This window comes from Mustela nigripes, chromosome 8 (genome assembly GCF_022355385.1).
Source record: "Mustela nigripes isolate SB6536 chromosome 8, MUSNIG.SB6536, whole genome shotgun sequence".
Lineage (NCBI taxonomy): Eukaryota > Metazoa > Chordata > Mammalia > Carnivora > Mustelidae > Mustela > Mustela nigripes.
In genome coordinates, this window is record NC_081564.1 from 44,381,527 (window position 1) to 44,402,187 (window position 20,661).

The window sequence follows — 20,661 nt, forward strand, 5'->3', positions numbered from 1 at the left end:
TTTTTTTTTTTTTTTTTTTTTTTTTTTTTTTTTTTTGGAGAGAGAGAAAGAGTGAAGAGGGAGAAGAGAGAGAGAGAAGGAAAGAATCTTAAGCAGGCTCCATGTTCAGCTTGGAGGGGAATGCAGAACTCAATCTCACAACTCTGTGATCATGACCTGAGCCAAAATCAAGAATCAGATCCCTAACCAACAAGTCACACAGGAGCCCCATAACCCCCATACATTTAAAAAAATTCAGTGGTTTGGGGGCACCTGGGTGGCTCAGTTGTTGAGCAGCTGCCTTCGGCTCAGGTCATGATCTCAGGGTCCTAGGATCGAGCCCCCCATCAGGCTCCCTGCTCAGCGGGAAGCCTGCGTCTCCCTCTCCCACCCTACTGCTTGTTCTTTCTCACGCTGTGTCTCTGTCAAATAAAAAAATAAGATCTTTTTTAAAAATTCAGTAGATTTTAGCACGTTATCCGAGTTGTACAACCATCACCACTACCGAATTCCAGAACATTTCATCACCTCAAAAAGAATCCGGAGCCTATCTTAAATTACTCTTCTGCCCAGGCCATTCTACGACCATAAGCTGTTGACCACTTTGTGTGCCCAGAGAGTATATCCTTGCACTAACCTAAAAGTTCAGCAGTAACTCAAGGTGAAATGTGGAAATGCTGGCCAAACTGTATAAACTATTACTAGCATCCCTATGCTCAGAAACTGGTGGACAAACGCCCCTCAAACCAAGAGAAGCCTGGGGTGGCTCAGTCGGTTAAATGTCTGATTCTTGATTTCCGCTCAGGTTGTGATCTCAGGGTTGTGAGTTCAAGCCCCACATTGGGCTCTGCGCTGAGCCTGGAGCCTGCTTAAGATTCTCTCTCTCCTTCTCCCTCTGCTCCCTGGCCCCTCGCATGTGTGCATGCACAGACATTCTCTCTCTCTCTCAAAAACAGAACAAAGTAAAAACAAAATCCAAGAGAAGCTCTCACAGGAAATTTTTAAAAATCGCATTTAAGTATTCACTCACTCAGGAGACTTTCTAATAAACCACAGGATCCCTGAAAAAAGAAGCATTTAAAAAGAAAAACCTGGGAGAAGGGTCAGGACCTAAATTCCAGTCTTTCTCCGCTACGCCTCCCCTGCTCCCCTTGGCCACATCCCTTAACTGCTCCGGGCTCCAAGTTCCCAATTTGCAAAAGAAGGTGGCAACGCAGATAATCACTAAGACTCCTTCCAGCTCTGAGAATCGTGAGTAACAAATGAACGAGCATCACCTCTTAGTCCAAAGGCAGAGTGATTTCTTTAGGTGAGAATTAGTCACCCCAGTCCACCACTAATTCCACAGGCAGCAAATGTGCATGCAGCTCGAGGAGAACCAACGAACCTTCCAAAGGCTTTGACCAAAACCTCTTTGCAAGGGGGAGGGTCTTCGGGGGCTCGTGAGTATCTCTTGGATGGCGACCTCCTGACGGCATGAAAGAATGACAGGAGGCACGCGCCAAGGCATAGAAGCTGTGGCACAGGTGAGGGGAAACGGGTAGCGTTCACATCATGGGTTTCATATGATTTTTGTTTTGCTAAGGATAGGTTTTCAACACGAGTGTGCAGAGGGCACTCAACAGCAAACCTCATAGTCGGGAGACAGCCCCAGGCTGGGGGAATGGGCAGAAAACAGCAGGTGTGCATCACAGTGGGAAAGTATGGAGTAAGGCTCTGAGAAAAGAAATTCAAGGTATCCTCATGAGACACGGGTTCAGATGGGTCAGATACGACCAAGAAACACTGCGTTGCTACCGACAGTTTCCTTGGGAGACTAGTTCAAATAATCTGAAACAGCTAAAGGCACCAGCAGAAAGCTGTCATCGTTTTGGGCACAACGGGAGCTGGAAAGGGCTTTAGAAATAAGCCAGTTCACCTTTCTCATTTTAACTGACACTCTGAGGGCTTGGGAAATGCCTTAAGCCCAGCAAACGGCCAACAAACATGGGTTGAAGGAGCCTGACTGATGAAATGTGCATTTCCAGCCATACCGCACGCAGATACTATTTCGTGACATTTGGCATTAACTTCAAAACCTTTCAGAGTAAAAAACCACAATGGAACAGAGTATTGCAGGTGATTCCTGAATCCGGGAAACAATTATAAAATAACCAAGGCAGCCAACAGGGCAAAGGTAAGCTTTAAAATCTGACTTCCTTCATCAATGATGAATATCATATGATTGCGTATGATGAAAATGTACGAAAGGATGTCAGTCGGCAGTAGGGTGAATCTGAACTTTTCCACCAAATCCTTTCCCACTAGGACTGAGGCAATTCTGGATGTTTGAAGAAGGAACTTTAGAAAAAGAGAACATGAGCACTAGTTTATCCAGCAGATAACAAGCCTGTCTGGACAGCTGAGGCCGCACTAGATGAAAACACAGACTACAAAATTCAAGAAGGGGTAAGAATAAATTCACGGGCGATGGATCCACAAGGGGTCATTGAGACCAGTTTCCAGCACGTGGGCCATGCTTAACCCCGGAGCTCCCATCCTGGCAGGCAAACCACGCTCTCTCACAGAATCTCCCTCAGAGATACAACTGGGTCACAGCGCTGGGTTGAATGGGCCACAGAAAACAAACGGACTTACCTGTGGGATGAGACGCAAGTCCCAGAAGCACCACGCTGAAAATGGAAGAGCAGAGCAGTAAGAAGTCTTCCCCCAGCACCGAGAAAACAACAACACACATTTCTGCCCATTCTGCTCAGAAACAGTGAAATCTGCCTAAAAGCTGATTATCCATAGAGAATGGTCTCACTCAACAGTGAGAGGGTGAGATCTCCTGACATGCCTCGGTTTTGGGCAAGGGGGCTCACCGTACGCCGTGATGGGCCAAGGACCCACGCCCCACTCCGAGGCCAGCCTTGGGCCGTTATCACCATGCTCACCTAATCTGCCAAGAGTATGTATAAGCTCAACAAAGCAGACTCTCAATTACAGATTGGCTGCAATGAAAAAACTAGCTGTTGAGCATGAGGTATGTGTGATTACCATAAAATTAGTTCTGTAGAAGGTAAGCTAGATTTCCCACAGGATGATCCATCCCACCCACCATGTGCCTAGAAACTACCTGGACTGATGGGCAATGGAACCGAAAAGGATGAAGAAGAGGAGGAGTGTTTCTCTGACACTGGCCCTATTGGTCCTTGGTATTCTCCCATCTTCCTCTCTGGAAGCTTCTCCCGTCTCCCAGGAAGTACCCGCCGACTGCACCTTCACACTGCCCTGGGTCACCCCAGAGTCACCTTCTTCCATCACAATTCCATGCTGCCCAGCTGGCTATCTGGGTAGAGGTTAGGAATACAACTTTTTATCCAAGGATAGGAGGGAATTTTTAAAAATTTTAATGCCAGGTAGCCTACGCTGGTCCTTCTGCTGGCTGGACATCAGAATAGCCAACACCCTGGCTAGGCTCTCTAAGGGCAAGATCTGGGCATCAACCGGTTTTCTCCCTGGGTGGAAACTTACACCCCTGGGTGCACTCAAAGGCACCAGGATGGAGAACCATCAAAGTCTCTAGCTGGTGACATTATAGGCAGTGTGGAGGACAGTTTGAATAGGGAAGCCACGGTTAGTGTGACAGGGCTGCCCCCTCTCTACCCCGGGGTTAATTCCTTGCACCATTTCAGTTTTTCTCAATTTCTTCCTTTCCTCTGCCCCTGAAGTGCAGGAGGAGTGCGAAGAGGCAGGAGGAGAGGAGGGTCAGGAGAAAGGCAGTGAGAATGCTGGTCATTCAGAAGTCGTGGGTTTGTTAGACAGGCCTTACACGTAGCTGCAAAACACACACACACTACAAACAAGACTAAAGACGTTCTGTCCTTCGCTGGCCATCTCTTCTTTCTTTGGCAAACATGGACCCTGTACATACACACTCCATTATTTTATCTCACTGGATCCCCTTTTGGTTAGAACTCCTATGGCAGGACAGAGGAGGCCCCTTTCCATCCCCAAGTAACTCCCAGGGCTTGCTCTGGTATCCCAAATCCCATCACTGGCATCATCGCAAAGGATGTTCCCAAAGTAAAATATTAGGGGACAAAAGTAAGAAGAAATAATTAAATGAAAGGGTTGATCCTCTCATTCCTGTTGGAGTTTGGCAAATCTACTGGCATACCACTCCTAATTCCTCCACTGTGACCTCCTATGGGAAAGAACCACATTTTATTCCTTCTGGATCCCAAGTGCCTAGCGGGACGAGACATAGGGCAGGCACTGCGTATGTTTTTGGAATTGTAGTTATTCACCTTAGGAGTATTCATAGTGGGCATAGGTTATACCTTGAAGCTCCCTATATTTCTAAGACTATATGTGACATGTAAACGCTAAGAAATTATAAGCCTGTAAAAGGCATATCATGACAGACAGCAGACTTTTAAAATGCATTCAACAGCTGTTTATTGACTGTCCAGTCAGTGCCGGTTACTGTTCTAATTTGGGGATATGGCAATGAACAAAACAGAAAACCTTCCTCTCTTTCCCATATAGGAAATATAATGGGGAAAGAGGAGAAAAATGTGTTCTCTACAGGTTGAAGTCCAATCAAAGTCAGAGCCTGACAGAGCCCCTGTCTATTTCCCTCTGACACACACACACACACACCCAGTTTCATCTGCAAAATGGTGGTGGTGGGGGGGAGTAGCAACAGGGAACATATGATAATTTTATATTTAACGTTTAATAATGTCTGTAAAAATGGTGTTGGGCATGCATTCCATAATATTCATTCCTTATAAATTACCTAAATTTCTTAAAATTTCTAGACATTCTGTTTATTTTCAGCCTCAGATCCAACCTCCTCCTTTATTCCTTCCTTCATCCATATGCCATACGGCGCCATGGACAGCTCCAACCTCTGGCTTCTGGCTCGTGGTGAGCTCCCTTCAGTCTCCACCTCAGGCCCAACCCACACACTAGGACACGTACTCGTGTGTGGACAGGTGAGCCTGCAAGTCCACCCTCCACGCATACCCTGTCCCCCACTAATACCCTGTCTTTGGACACTTCTTGGGTCTAGGAATGTGCTGGTAAGATAGAAGGCCTGGGAATCAAGCCCAGGACCACTTGAGCAGGGAATTCTAGGTCCCAGGCTAGAAGGGAGGATGTGGGCCCTGGGAAGTAATGTCCCCTTAGCCTTACAGACTTCAGCACCCATGGGGAAAGGCATGGCCTTCTGAACTCTGGAGCCAGAAAGAGGTCCCTCTTGCCTGGTCTACGGATAGAACTACAATTTGGTTTTCTCAACTTCTAGTCATCTCACCAATTATTTAGCTTGCCTCTCTGGTAGGCACCCTGGCTCAGAACTCTCTAATCAAAATATTATTGGGAACTAAAAATCCGTTAGCTCTAGAAAGACAGGAGTTGTTTCTTGAAAACTTAAGTTATATTTTACCTGAACATATAGTTTAAGTACTGCTGGTCAATGTCGCTAAGGAGTTAGAAAAAAAAAAAAAAAGAGAGAGAGAGAGAGAGAGAGAGAAGACATGTAAAATAACAGAAGTGTTTTACATACACAAAAGAGGCATTATATTCTAGTAAATTATATCTATGGTTAAGTTTCTACATTTAAAAATTGTCAATAAATTGTATGAAGTATACTTTATATTCAAAACTTTTTCCTGGCTTGTTTTTAAAAAAACACTTCCTAGTTAATAGTTATCACAAACATTTTTACCTGTGACAGATTATCTCCTACATGTACATTTTCCACTGCGAAAGGAGAGTCAAGTCTCTCAGGCCATTGACTGGCTCCCAGGGCCACCATATTTGACAGATAAAAATACAGGACACCCAAATAAATCTGAATCTCATATAAGGAATCCCATTCAAGTATACTCCAAATATTGCATGGGCTACAGTTATACTAAAAAAAGGACTCACTGGGATACCTGGGTGGCTCAGTTGGTTAAACGGCTGCCTTCGGCTCAGGTCATGATCCCAACGTCCTGGGATCGAGTCCCACATCGGGCTCCTTGCTCGGCAGGGAGCCTGCTTCTCCATCTGCCTCTAGCCTGCCACTCTGTCTGCCTGTGCTTGTGCTCTGTATCTCAATCTCTCTAACAAAAAAAAAAAAAAAAAAAAAAAAAAAAGGACTCACTACTTCCCTGAAATTCAAATTTAACTGGGCATTCTATATTTTATCTGGCAACTTCGCTGGTTTTTTGCTGCAGAAGCCCTTCACTGAAAGAACAAAAGGTGTTCTAAGGACTGAAAGTCACAACCTCTGAGAGTATAATCTCCTCCCAGGGGTCCTTCTGGTGACCCCAAAAACCCAGAGGCCAAGGGGGCCAGTCCGGGGCTGCTGAATCTCCCAGCTGCAGGCCGACCCATGCCAGGACTCCTCTCTCTTTCATTGACATTTGTCTGTTGTCTGCTGTGTTGACTGAGCAACAAAGCTCTCATTTTACCCCAGCACAGAGCTCAGGACTGGGGGAACTTCTGGGTCTGAAAGAAGTCAAGTTAGAAAGGGGCTGAGGAAACAAGAACAAAAAGTTGGCCTCTGAGCTGGAAGAAGTAAACTGGGGCCCCAAAGCAGCGGATCACGTAATTTTTATAAAAATGTCATCTGAACAGCTGCCCCTGCAGGAAGAGGCCAGGGGCTCCCCTGCTCTTCACCTACTGATGATAGTGGGTAGGATCAGGTGCTGGTGGTGCCCGCATGCAAGGGCCCAACAGCAGGAGAAATGGCCCTGGGGGCCCCCGATTGCCATGCAGAGTCTCCAGCTGAACAGAACAAGCTCACGACACCGTGGGTCTCACCCCTTTGCTTGAACTGAACAACCCACCCACCACACTAGAAAAGGTTTACCTTAGCGCGCTGGGTTTCTGGACCTTCTGCAATATCTTATATGCCCCTGAAAACGAAGCGGTGCGTGTTACTGGCACAGGACATTCTGCGTAAGGGGCTGCCTGCACCTGCGGGGAAGCAGGAAAACCACAAGGGCGAGGGCAGCTCTTCCCGAGAGGGTCACCTCCCACCCCACCGACAGGGGGCGGCACCACCGCTCTGTGGGGGGGAGCCCAGGATGCCAGTACAGTAATGCCCTGTGATGACCGTTCAGTACAGAGAGGGCTGGGCTGGGAGGGTTCGTGATCCGCAGAAGGACACAGTTCACAGGCAGGTTTCAGCTTCCTTTGCAAGGTGCACAGGAGGAAGGGACACGCGGCATTTCTGAACCGTGTGTAGCCAAAGCAGGGCCCTGCTCCCCCTAAGACTCCAGACAGGAAAAACTAAACGGATGACTGGAAATGAAGTCAGATGGCCCTCTTAGTTCCCCTGCTTCCCTCTCTTTGGGTATGCTGCTGAAGGACAGCGTTTCTGACACAAACTTCTGGATCTCTTCTCACCATTTTTAAAGACCAACCAGCGTTCCTCAAGTAGACGTGAGCAAGCAGGCCAGAGCCGTGGTGAGTTAATTAACGTTTGTCGAGAAAAAGAGGAGACTATATCAGAAATGGGAACATTTGAGGAAAACGCCCAAACAGGAAAATCAGATAAGAAAATGCCCATTTAAGTTTAACCTTGACGCCTTGTCTGTAATCTTCCTATCGTTCAAGGTCTCCGAAAGTGGGTATATCATAAGGTCTAAATAATAAGCCTCAATGATTTAAGTAAGCGTTCTTTTAAAACTTACCTACGCAGATTAAGTGAATTACAGCCCAGAAATATCCACCGGGGTCAAACTGTAACACAGGATTTAAAAAATAGTAATAATAAAATGGCTACAAGTAGGGACAAACGGGACCCAGAGTGGCCATCAGAAACCCTCAATGTCAGTGAATGGTGCCAAGCAAGGGTGCCATGACAGGACTCTGGGGCCTTTGGCCAGTCCATCCTCATTTCTCACCTCGATGTCTATGAGATCTTCCTAATAGGGCTCTCTGCCTCCAGCACCCCTTTCCCTGTTCTCCACACTGCCTTCACACGGTGTCTCTACAAGGCTAATCAGATGGTGTCACCTACTGTTTAAAATCATTCAATAGTCCCCAGTGACTTCAGGATAAAATCCAAACTCATGGTACCCAAGGATCTCTAGGACAAGCCCCTGTCAAGCCCACCAGTCCCATCTACTGCACGCCCCCCGGAGGAAGAACTTGCACTCCCCGAGCCTGAATGCTTCCCCTACCAACTCAGCTGAGGAGCACTCCCTCTCTTCTTCCCCTCCTTATTTTTCTCTGTCGAAGTTTATCTCACTTACTACACTCTGTTTCACGTATCATCTCTCTCTTTCTCCACCACCCACTAGCCTGTCAATTCCAGAAGGGCAGGAATTTACACAGGGGCATGCACATAGTGCTCACTACAGCTGAATCCTAGAAAGGCAGGACACCCCCACGACAGTGCCCACACCTGCTTTCTTCTTCTGGCCATCTGCTCCTCGCCCTCCAAGATTGAGGTCCAGAGAGCAGAGTCCGCCTCTAGCATCAGAAAGATCCCCACTTACTCACTAGCTGGTGACTTGGGGGCCTTGTTACTCTTTAGCTATGCAATGGAGACAGTAAGAGTCCTCCTTGGGCAACTGCGAGATTTTGAATAAAATAAAGTACATGAAGCATTGGCCCAGAGCCTGGCACATAGCTGGCTTCCTGTAATCATTAGTTCTTCCCACTTCCCCGGTCCCCAGAGTCTTCTTAGGTGCCGCATGGCATCCCTATCTCCCCACGACAGAGCCCTGGCCTCCCCATGCTATAATTATCTGTTTCTTGTCTGTCCTCCTCTCCTTTGCTCTGACTAGACTCTGACTTCTGCCTGGATGAGGACAATTCTTCTTTGTGTCCCCAGAGCCTGGCTCAGTGCCTGACACTTGACGGGGACTTAATAACTGCTGGGGGAGAAAAGAGAGAAGACAGACCCACCACAAGACGACTACCGGGGGGTGAGGAGGCGGGTCCTCAGGGCCTAATAAGGAAAAACTCAGGGTAACAAAGTGAAAATCACTCTGCAGATGAGGCCCTTGGATGAAAGGGAAAATCAACATTGCCTCAGTGCACGAGGCTAGGGCAATTTGGGCCGGGACTTATGGGTCCTCCAAGCACATACAGAGGGCCAATGGCACCCGCCATAGCCCCCGGAGCCCAGAGCTCCGCCGAGCTGCCATAGCCCTGAAGAAAAGGCGAAGACCTGCGGAAAAGGTGTTGACCTGGCCTAGAGGCACCTAGCCTTTGCAGAGGCTGGAGTTCTTCTGATTCCCAAAGGAAGGACTAGGAAGTTCTGCTCATACACGGAAGCTTCAGACCATAAAAAAGACACCTGGGGGTGCCTGGGTGGCTCAGTGAGTTAAGCCGCTGCCTTCGGCTCAGGTCATGATCTCAGGGTTCTGGGATCGAGTCCCATATCGGGCTCTCTGCTCAGCAGGGAGCCTGCTTCCCTCTCTCTCTCTCTGCCTGCCTCTCCATCTACTTGTGATTTCTCTCTGTCAATAAATAAATAAAATCTTAAAAAAAAAAAAAAAAAAGACACCTGGAAGGCAAAATGAGTGCCCTTGAACTTACCTGGGGGTCATTGAAGGGAAGGCATCCTGCGGCAGCCAGGAGGAAGAGGGCACTGTGCAAAGAGAGATGAAAGAGGCAGCTTCACTTTTCAGTATCAAAGGGTTGCCCAGAGAGCGTGGTGGCTGAAACACATGGAGTGGAGCGAGCCTGGAGCCGAGCCCCTGTGAGACTCCGCCCCGTGCCCTTAACTCCTCTGAGAACCCCATTAGCTGTGCAGTTTTCCACTGTGTGCCCCCCTGGGGACCAGACAGTTCCCTCCCTGGGGTTCAGCTGGCCTCATCCCCAGACATGGGCACTTACTTGCAGGACATTTGCAAAACCACAGCTGACTCACTCGAGAAAAACAGGATGCCCGTGAACCAGGTAATAATAAGAAATTTTCTAAACCACAGGTCCCCCCAAATACACAAAAACTGGGTAATCAGACTGCAGTTCTGCCACTTAGGAAAAAGGAAACACCGTGGAATGCATGTTAAAATCTTTTGCGCTTTACCTTCCCCACATGATCAACCTGAACATCTCCAATGATGGGACAGGTGTGTGCCATATGCCTCCTGATACGACATACCAAGACGGCCACATCACTCCCGTGGCATTCCTGCCAAATATGCAGAACCCACCGCGTGTGGCCGGCGGCCTGGGGCAGGGGAACCAGTACGGGGAATCCTCAGAGCTGGGACCTCACGGCCCTGAAAGATCAGCACAACACGGAACACCCTGGAATACAAGGAGGTCCTCCACTCTGGGCTGCCCTCCTACAGCCTTGCCAGCTTTGATGGCGCACACACAAAGAGCCTCCAGAAGACTCCAAGGCAGCAGACTGTCAAGAGACTCTCAGGCAAACGGTGGGATGAATGGAGGGAGGCGGCTGGAAGGGTTTCTGGGACTTCACAGAATTAGGCAGGTTTTAGGTGGGGAGAGGAGAGGAGGAACTGTAATGGGTTTGGTGTCTACCTACAGCAGAAGGCTTTATAGGCTACAGGAAGCTACAGGCTTCCCCATCCACAGGCAATGCATGTTAGAGGTCCTCTTACACAGACAGCCCCTTGGGGCTGAGAGGAGATGGGGAACAGCCAGGTGGAAGACATTGCTTGGTTTCCCACCAAACCTGGCCTTGAGCAACACCTGATTATATCAGGTATTAGTGGGTTTTAATGCCTCTCTTTAACACCTGCTAATCTTTTAAACGAGAGGATGAGTCCTGACAGTGTTGTGTTTTTCTTTTTCCAAGTAGCAGCGTGTAATAAAGGCAAAATAAGAGACTGGATGAAAGCCCAGAAATACTTGAAACAAAAAGTCCTAAATCCATGTGTCAAAGCATTTCTGTTGGTTTTCTATCCTCAGGACTGAGCTTTGGAGCTATGGCCGAGGAGGATGGAAGCAGCTAGAGAACAGGGTTACAGGTTAGCACATAGCAGGGTGTGGGGACTGGCCCGGAGTCCAGCCCAGCTCGCGTTTCAGCCGAGGGAACGAGGCACAAAGGGCCATGAAGTCTGCCCTTAGTCGCCTTGCTGTGGCCCAAGACCATGACCCAGATCCCTGACCCTGCAGCCAGTGCTTGTCCCACCAAGGGAATCATAAAAACCCAATAAAGTGCAAACATGATTTTAAGTCATTTTCCATGTTTTCCATTTTCCTTCTCCCATCAGTATTGCACAACTCTTAGTGAAGTTTTGGGCATCAGTGACTGAAATCAAGCATGGGTTATTTTCCCCTTAGGAACAGAATATTACAAAAACAAAACAAAACAAAACAAAACAACAAAAACAGAGAAAGAAAGATAGTAAAATTTAGCACAAGACACAAAACAGGGCTATTTAACTGTTTATAATAAATTCTGTCAGCTCTCAAAAAGGAATCTCTGATCATTTATCATCATTTAAAATCAGGTTAAATCTTTTACTTTAGAGGGCTGTGGGCTGTTGTTGTTGTGTTGACTTACCTACAGATCTTTGCAGGAGAAGTTTTCTGTATGAAAATAAAAGAGACTTAGAGTTAGTCCATATAAATCCCCTTTTTCCCCTTAAAAGAAAATATTTAGATCAAGAGGCAAATAAATGTTGAGTAAGCTTAATGGGGGCTTAAGAGCTGGCTGCACCGTGGTATTTCTGGTGGCTTTTTCTGCTTGGACCACACAAAGGATGACTCAGAGGTCCAGAGCTGAGTCACTTGGGCAAAGAACTCTGGGTGTGTGATTTTTCTACCCTCACCCCTGGAACTCGGTTTACTCACAAAACCCCAAAACAAGGCCAGGGCCACGCCTTCAGATACCTTACACACCAAGAAAGGGAGAGAGAGAACTCAATGGAGACCTGTGGCAGAAGAGAAATCAAGCTCTCGTTCAGTTTCTATTCCAGTCTGCCTCCTTATGTTTGCTTTTCATTGATCCAGCTCTGACTCTAAGCAGTGCTGGAAGTTCTCTGGGATGATGGACAAATGAAGAAACAGGAAAAGGGAGAAGGGACAGTTGGCTCTACCCCTAGAGAGAGAGAAAGGGCAGATCAGGGAAATCTAAACTTGCCATTTAAAATGCACCAAAATGAAGAAATTCTAATGTAGGCCCTACCTTCATTCTTTCCTTTTTATTAGTCTTTTTAAAAAAAAACATTTTATTTATTTAGAGAGTGAGAGCATGAGCAGCAGGCGAGGGGGGTGGCAGAGGGAGAGGGAGAGAGAGAATCTCAAGCTGACTCCATGCCCCATCCAGAGCCCGATGCAGGGCTCAATCTCGTGACCCTGAGATCATGACCTGAGCTGAAACTGAGAGTTGGATCCTCAATCGACTGGATCGCCCAGGCGGCCCATCATTTTTATTAGTCATTTTATGGGAATTAGTTCTTTGCACTCAGGGATAAAGTTATAGCACGAAGAAGCATAGATGTTTCTATATTTGGTAGAGGAAATAACATTAATTCTGGACATTTCCAAAGGATTACTTTGTTAGTTGGGGACAAACTACAACTTTTTTTTTTGTAAAGATTTTATTTATATGACACAGAGAGATCACAAGTAGGCAGTGAGACAGGCAGAGAGAGAGAGAGAGAGAGGAGGAAGCAGGCTCCCTGCCTAGCAGAGAGCACGACTCGGGACTTGATCCCAGGACCCTGAGATAATGACCTGAGCCAAAGGCAGAGGCTTAACCCACTGAGCCACCCAGGCACCCCCAAACTACAGCTTTTTGACTCTAATTCTTGAAAGGGAAGTATGAATGGGGCACCTGGGTGGCTCAGTCGTTAAGTGTCTGCCTTCAGCTCAGGTCATGATCCCAGAGTTCTGGGATCAAGTCCCATGTTGGGCTCCTTGCTCAGCAGGGAAACTGCTTCTCCCTCGGCCTGCTACTTCCCCTGCTTGTGCTCTCACTCTCTAACAAATAAATAAAATAAAATTTTCTAAAAAAATAAAAATGAAGCACTCAAAAGGTAAAAACTTCCATTTACAAAAGACATGCTCCAGTCTTGGGGATGTCATGTACAGCACAGGGACTAGAGTTACTAATACCATACTGCAGATTCACAAGTTGCTAAGAGAGTAGATCTTGAAAGTACTCACCATAAGAAAACAATTTTTGTAACTACATATGGTGATGGATGCTAACTAGACTTACCGTGATCATTTACAAGATATATAAATATCAAGCCATTATGTTGACACCTGAAACAAATATGATGTTATAGGTCAATCGTATCTGCATTTAAAAAAAAAATGCAGAGACTGAAAAGGTAACGTGGTTTGCTATGAAGCCCATATTCAGTTTTCATGCATTACTAAATAATCTCGTTTGCACTGTTTTCATAAATAGATCCTGTTTGTGTGCAAAGCAGTGGCTTGCAGCTCTAACTCCTTTCCTCTCATCGCTGTGGAACCTGCCTCAGTTAGCGGTGCCAACCTTGACTCCACTGCCACCTGGTGGGAGCCCATCCCTACAGTACAGAAAGGATGACCCAAAAGGGTGACCTGGCTCAGGGCACCGGGAGAAGTGCCCCATGGTGGGAAAATGTGTCACTAAAAGATTCTGGGCTAATTTGCAACAACATGGATGGAACTAGAGGGTATTATGCTGAGCGAAATAAGTCAGTCAGAGAAAGACAATTATCATATGATCTCCCTGATATGAGGAAGCTGAGAGGCAACGTGGGGGACTTGGGGGTAGGAAAGGAATAAATGAAACAAGATGGGATCGGGACACAAACCATAAGAGACTCTTCTTAATCTCACAAAACAAACTGAGGGCTGCCGGGGGGAGGAGGGTAGGGAGAGGGTGGTGAGGTTATGGACATTGGGGAAGACATGTGTTATGGTGAGTGCTATGAAGTGCGTGAAGTGCGTCAAGTGCTATGAACCTGGCGATTCACAGACCTGTACCCCTGGGGCTAATAATACATTATATGTTAATTAAAAAATAAAAAATTTTAAAAAGAAATTAAAAAAATAAAGGATTCCAGGCTAAAGGCAATCAGTATCTCAAGAGCTAGGCAGAAAAGCAGGAACAGACGGGACAGAGCTAAAGAGCAATTCTAGCTGGTCCGTGAGTAGTAACAGGTGCACCCAGCAACCGTCTGGGGGCTTCCGACACCGGGGCGGCTGATCAATACAGTGCCCAGAAGAGTTCACCCGTTCCACAGAGGAAGGCTGCTTTTTTATTGTAAATGCCTACAGAACCTGAGATATGGAGATGAGAACAAGCATTAAACGCATTACTGAGCTCCGCTTCCCGGGGCTCTGAAAACAACTCAGGAGTTAACGTGAGGCGTTCACCTTTTGAGCCTCCTCAGTATGAAAGTCACCCAGGGGTAAGTCCTAGTGATATGTCAGTGTTCTGAAGGGTCAGTATAACTTCTCAAGTCACATCAACAAAAATAACAATAAATAACTAACATTCCAGGAAGGTCAGCTAACTTCCTCTGAGGATGACATACTCTGCCAGGGTTGTTGTAGGCCCCAACCGGTATTGACTTATTTCATTATGGGTTATTTATGTCTCAGGTTCTATGATACAGAGGCAGACACCAAGGCCAGGGAAGTTAGCAAAGTTGCCCAAGCTCCCAGGGTCTGAGCTTCAGTGATCTAGCCCCAGAGCCTGACCTTTTATGACACTATTCTGCCACTGTCAGCCCACCAGTCCTGCAGGGACACCCGCCAGCCCTTTCAGACACCTACCTTCACCTGCTGCTTCCTCTGCTTGCCTAGTGCCCTTTCTCCCTGCACTTTGAAAACTTCTACCAGCCACAGGACTGGGTTCAAATCCTGCCCCTGGCCCTTCTAAGCAGACTTACCCCGCTCCACCCACACCCCTGTTCCAGCCCATTTGGCATTCTATGGGCATCACAGTGTGTGTTTACGTGTTGGCTCCTTCATTCAGCTGAGTCCTGTGAAGGTGATCAGTGTGTCCTGCAGAGCTGTACAGCTGCAGGCCTAGCCAGATGTTTGATACATGGAGAACAAACGAACAAAAAGATGAACAGCAGCATTCTCGTGTTCAGCTGTGACAAGTCTATTTGCAAGGTAGCGAGACTAATTCTATAAGCCCCATATTACCTTAGAGTCAGACTACATGTGCGAGTATTTGCGCGTGCAAGCACAGAGAGCCATGGATGGTGACCATGAATCACAGCCCCAGACAGAGCTTATCCTTATAACCTGGGAACAAGGTCCCGAGAAGGCCAACCTTACTCTCTGGAGAGGAGCCTGGTGAAACTGACACACCCTGGACAAAACAGGCCAGAAAGTGAGTCACAGGTGAAATCTAAGAGATGTCACACAGCTGTGCTCCTGGTAACATCTGGAGTCTCAACACTTTGTTGACTCCAGGCTAAATGATCAGGAATGTGAATCCTATGGGAACAGGTCACAGCCAATCTTCCATCGTCATCACAGAGCAGATTTTAATGCCAAGCTACTAGAAACCACCTGCCATTCTAGAAACAGGGATTGGCCAACACATCATGTTCCATGTGGAGTGGAATGAGGACATGAATAGAGATTCCTGAGAAACTGATCAGTGGAAAATAGGATATGTTATATCATTTGTGGCAGTATGTCTACATATGTATTTTGGAAAAAAGTCTGACAGAATAGAGTAGGAAAGAAAGGTGTGTTTTTTAAATTACTAAATAAGTACATAATTCATGCAACTATTTCCTAATTTACCTTGATAAGAAATGATATTGTTTATAAAGGAAATAACCAACAAAACTAAAAGACAACCTACAGAATGGGAGAAGATATTTGCAAGTGACACATCTGACAAAGGGTTAGTATCCAAAACATATAAAAAACTTTTACAACTCAACACCCAAAAAACAAATAATCTGATTAAAAGTGGGCAGAAGTCATGGACAGACATTTCTCAAAGAAGACACAGAGATGGCATGAAAAGATGCCCAATGTTCTTGGTATCAGGGAAATGCAAATCAAAACCATAATAAGATACACCTCACACCTGTCAGAATGGCTAGAATCAAGAACACAAGAAACAAGTGCTCGCAAGGATGAGAAAAAGGAGCCCTCATGCTTCTCTGGTGGGAATGCAAACTGGTGCAGCCACTGTGGAAAACAGTACGGAGGTTCCTCAAAACATTAAAAATAGAATTACCGTATGATCCAGTAATTCTACTACTGAGTATTTACCCAAAGAATATGAAAACATCAACTTGAAAAATATATATTTGCACCCCCATGGTTATTGCAGCATTTTTTTACATTTACATTTATATTGGCATTTACAACAGCCAAATTATGAATGCAGCCCAATATCCATCCACAGACGAATGGATAAAGAAGTGGCACCTGGGTGGCTCATTGGGTTAAAGCCTCTGCCTTCAGCTCAGGTCATGATCCCAGGGTCCTGGGATCGAGCCCCGCATCAGGCTCTCTGCTCAGCAGGGAGCCTCCTTCCTCCTCTCTCTCTCTCTGCCTACTTGTGATCTGTCAAATAAATAAAATCTTTAAAAAAAAAAAAAAAAAGAAGTGGTGTATATACTTACAACTGAATATTACTCAGCCAAAGAGAAGAATGAAATCTTGTCATTTGTGACAGCGTGGACGGAGCTAGAGAGTGTAATTCTAAGTGAAATCCGTCAGAGAAGGACAACTACCACACGTGTAACTTAAGAAATAAACAAACAAAAACATAGAAAAAAAGATAAAGCAAAAAACAGACTCTCAACTATAAAGAACAAACTGGTGGTTACCAGAGGGGAAGGAGGTGGAGGATGGGGGAAGTAAGTAAAGGGGATTAAGGTGCACTTATCATAATGAGCCCCGAGTAAAGTATAGAATTGCTGAATCACTGTATTGTACACCTGAAACTAATATAACACTGTATGTTAACTGTACTGGAATTAAAATTAAAAAAAAAAGTGATGTTGTTTAGTGTTAGGGGTGAAATGGAGATGAAGATTCAAAATATTCTGGTTTATCCAGTTTCTTCCAAGGACAGGTCCTCTCAGCCTGGAAGACTGGCCCCTGGTCTCTGCCTGATGGAAATACCCCTGAGGACGCTCTGACCTGTCTCCTACACTCAAACTCGCCTATGTGATCCGACTGGTCCATCGGGAAGCGACATCCTGCAGAGATGCCTGGATCTTTTCCCCAGACCAGGTAAATCTTCATTTTCAATTCACAACAAAAGTATTCACTTTGTAGACAGGAGGCACAAGTCCCTCTCCCAGAAGCTGAGCAACTTGGTCAGAAACTCAAGCTGAGTTTCTGACGCTCAGTGGCTAGTTCGTGAATGTTCAGCTCGGCAGCGATCCTGGGGCTGGACTCGAGGGCTACAAAGACAACAACCATGTGGTCCCTGCAGAGGAGGAAGCAGGCAGAGACCCAGGGAAACTCCGACCTCACTGCACTGAACCTCAGATGCCCCGAGTGTAAAATTCCCCAATCTTTATATATTACTAAGAAAGCATTTGACTTGGGCACACCACTGATTGTAGAAGCATCCCGACTGCAGATAGTATTTTTTTTAACATGAGAAAAAGTAGCACATGTTAGAATTAATGAAATACGGAAATCACAAGATGGTGTGATAAGTCAAGTGTTGGAGAGAGGTGCTCATGCTCCTTAAGGTGTCCTGAGGTGTCAGGCTCCAACTGCACGCACACCAACCTCAAATACCGAGGGCCTCCCCTGTGAGAACTCGAGAGTTGCCACTGCGTCCCCTCTCACCTCCTGCAGTCCTGTCTCCCCCACCGTAAATCTGATCAGTCTGTCTGGCCTTTCACACCCAACCCCGGTCTCCCACTGCAGGCAGCATATACCCCAAATTCCTTGCTCAGCATCGAAGGCTCATCTAAGTCTCCAGCCTCATCCTCAGCCCTCCTCTCTTATCAAACGCCAGCTGCACTGGCCCAGAGTGGCTCCTGCAGAGTCCCTTCCGACATCTGGTCCTCTGCATCTGCCTCTTCCTCTTCCTGGGAGCCCTCCCCCTCGCCCCACCTGCCCGAACTCCTGCTCAGCTTTTGTCCATGTTTGAACGTCACTTCCCCGTAGGGGACTCTGTGGCTGTACAGTCTGGCGGGTAGGTGTCACAATGTGCTCAGCTGACGTTCCCTAAGAACAGCCCACAGCAGCGAGACCATGCCCCTTGGTCACTACTGGAGACCCGGAGCCTGGCACAGTGGGCGTGTACACAGATATGTAAATATAATCGCGATGAATGAGCGGGTGCTTGAAGAGGTTCTCTGACAGATCACAGAAAAAAACACATCACGACATGGTCTAGGAAAAATGAGAAGTTTCGTTGTGGCTGGATTTTCTAAAACCTGAGAGGTGTATGGAATCTTTGCATGCTTCCATGCAGGTCAGGGGCAGCTCCCACGTACACGGGGGGACATGATCAGATCTGTTTCAGAAGGTCACTTGGGTGCAGTGTGAAGGAAGGGGAGCATGGGGAGAGGCAGGGAAACCGGCCGGGCCCACAGCACATCCAGCAGGCGAAGGCAGGTGATGGCGTGCACAGAACACAATTAGATAACCATCTAAGCCAGGACCGCTTGCCCCGGGCCCTACTTGGCTGCTCAAGGGCTCAGGGGAGCAAGATCTCATTTGGCCCCTAGCCAGGTAGCCCTAAAATACAGATGAGTGCCTGACCCAAGGTGGGAACAGAGTGGGAATGGAGATGAGGGGACAGATTCAGAAACAGAGTGTAGGGGAAGGATGACGAGACCAGGACTCAAAGGGGACCCCTATGTTTCTGACTTGGGCAGTGATGGCCAGGATCAAGATCACTAAGAAAGAAGCAGGTCGTGAAAACAGAGCCGTTCCAGTTTGGTCCCTCTGCCCTTCCTACGCCCGGAGACAGCTGCAGGGAGAGCCAGAGGTGGCAGCCATGGGGGTCTGAACTCAAGAGAGGTCTGGGCTAGACATGGGACACAGGAGTCACCAGTGAACTGAGAGGGAGGCTGCCGTGGGTGTGGATGAAGCTGTCCAGAAAGTGTGTTCGTGGGAACAAAGGGCTCCTGACCCACAACCCTGGGAGACCCTGTAGGGCAGACGAAGGAAGGAGGAGGAGAAGCCATAGACTGGGGGAGAGAACCAGCAGGTCACAGGGGCCTAGAGACTCAAAGGAAGGCAGCAGTGAACCTGGTGATGAACGGTGTAAAAGGCCAACAGAGTCGCAGCAATGCAGGCATCAGGGACATCGGCCAGAGAACTTCAGGGTAATGGTGCGGGCAGAATCAGGAGCAGGCTGGAGGCGAGAAGGACACAAGGCCGTGGACAGCTTTGAACCCAACCCTCCCTTGGGCGCTGTGCTGGGGGTGGGCAAGGAAGTGGCAGGGCAGAGGTGGAGGGGTACACAGGCAAGGGAGCCCACTGGTAGGGTTCTAAAAACAGCCTTCCAGAGCCGGGCTACTGTGAGCGGGTCTCCCAGGGCCTGCTCTGTCCTTGGGGGCCTGAGAACACAGAGTGTCTCGGGGCTGAGGGAAGAAAGGCAGCAGGGAGAGAGAGAGGTTAGCTCTCAGGGACAGTCCGTCCACAGAGCTGCCTGCAAGGAGCAGGCAGGGGCGACAGGGTACATGGGCGTGTGGAGGGATCTCAGCCATGGGAAGGACACCTCTCTCCCCTGCACACCTGTGAGAAGTGAGCTGCCTGAATGGCCAACTAGCCTCTCTAGTTGAAAAGTTCCAGATCTGTGGGCAAAACCATTTCGAAAGGGCAGATGTTACAAGGAAAGAACTCCCAAAAGAGGAACCAAATTAAAACCACTACTAATAATGTTAATAAATACAGCAAACATGTACAGAGCAGCTACCGTGGGCCAGAAACTGTTGGACGCACTTAACATGGGTGCCTTGCTGTGTCCTCCGCACAACCCTGGGAGCTGGGTGTCACCTGGGAAGCAAAGGGGACTCCCCCAGGGTGGGCCGATGCTCCCAGCACCCTTTGCGAGGAGGCTCTGTCATGTATTTCCTGGCGGCCCTGGGATGCACTGTGGCAGGAAGGCTGCCCTCCACCCCCCCTCCTCCTCCATCCACAGTAAACTCCTCCTTGTATCCCAGGGTGCTCGCTCTGCCACGCAGTCAGTGCCACTCAGATCCACAAGCTCCGCACATACATCTGATGAACCAAAGGGATGTCAAAAATGAGGGACAACTGCCAAGCAGACTTGATCACCATCAGGAAACAGATGGCAGGAAAAGGTAGACACTAATTTGGGCCATAAGAAAAGGTGCATCTTTGAAAGTTAAAGCAAAGGAAGCGAAACTAGCATTCTGCATTACCATTTACCTCTTTCCGAAAACACTTCTGGTGCCCACAGAGGATAACTTCAGCTACATTATGCAAAGTGAGAAACACAGGAATGGCCTGAAAGAAAACAGAATGTAATAAGCATGAAAATGTTTTCTTTGATCCCATAATTACATAATACTTGATTTCTGCTTAAAAATAACCATCCGTGGGAACTTTTGGCATTTGCATACACAATCCTCCCCAGCGAAAACTCTCTGGCGCGGATTAGGGCTCTCTGTTAATAGTATTACTCTTGGCAAGCTAAGAGGCTCAACGCCTATTTATTAAGCACCTACTATGTGTCAGGCACTGTGCCAGGTGCAGGAAACACCCAGGGTGCATATGTGATCAGGAGACTGTCCCTATCAGTCAGAGTTCTCATGGGATACACAAAAGGCATACCAATCCCGC

The 20,661-nt window shown here is 47.5% G+C and overlaps 1 protein-coding gene across 5 annotated transcripts in view; it reads right to left on the reverse strand.

Annotated features, from left to right (window-relative positions):
- TMEM241 (transmembrane protein 241) overlaps positions 1–20,661 on the reverse strand; it is a 115,084-nt gene that overhangs the window by 54,185 nt on the left and 40,238 nt on the right. For 3 of the 5 annotated variants that reach the window (XM_059409355.1, XM_059409356.1, XM_059409353.1), the window contains 7 exons: positions 20,248–20,325; positions 11,459–11,484; positions 9,517–9,568; positions 7,659–7,707; positions 6,833–6,878; positions 5,417–5,452; positions 2,617–2,651 (listed from right to left, as the gene is read on the reverse strand). In XM_059409355.1, the coding sequence (XP_059265338.1) occupies positions 2,617–2,651; positions 5,417–5,452; positions 6,833–6,878; positions 7,659–7,707; positions 9,517–9,568; positions 11,459–11,484; positions 20,248–20,325 (322 nt within the window). The remainder of the gene's footprint in view (positions 1–2,616; positions 2,652–5,416; positions 5,453–6,832; positions 6,879–7,658; positions 7,708–9,516; positions 9,569–11,458; positions 11,485–20,247; positions 20,326–20,661) is intronic. The other 2 variants (XM_059409357.1, XM_059409354.1) reach the window with 1 other exon arrangement.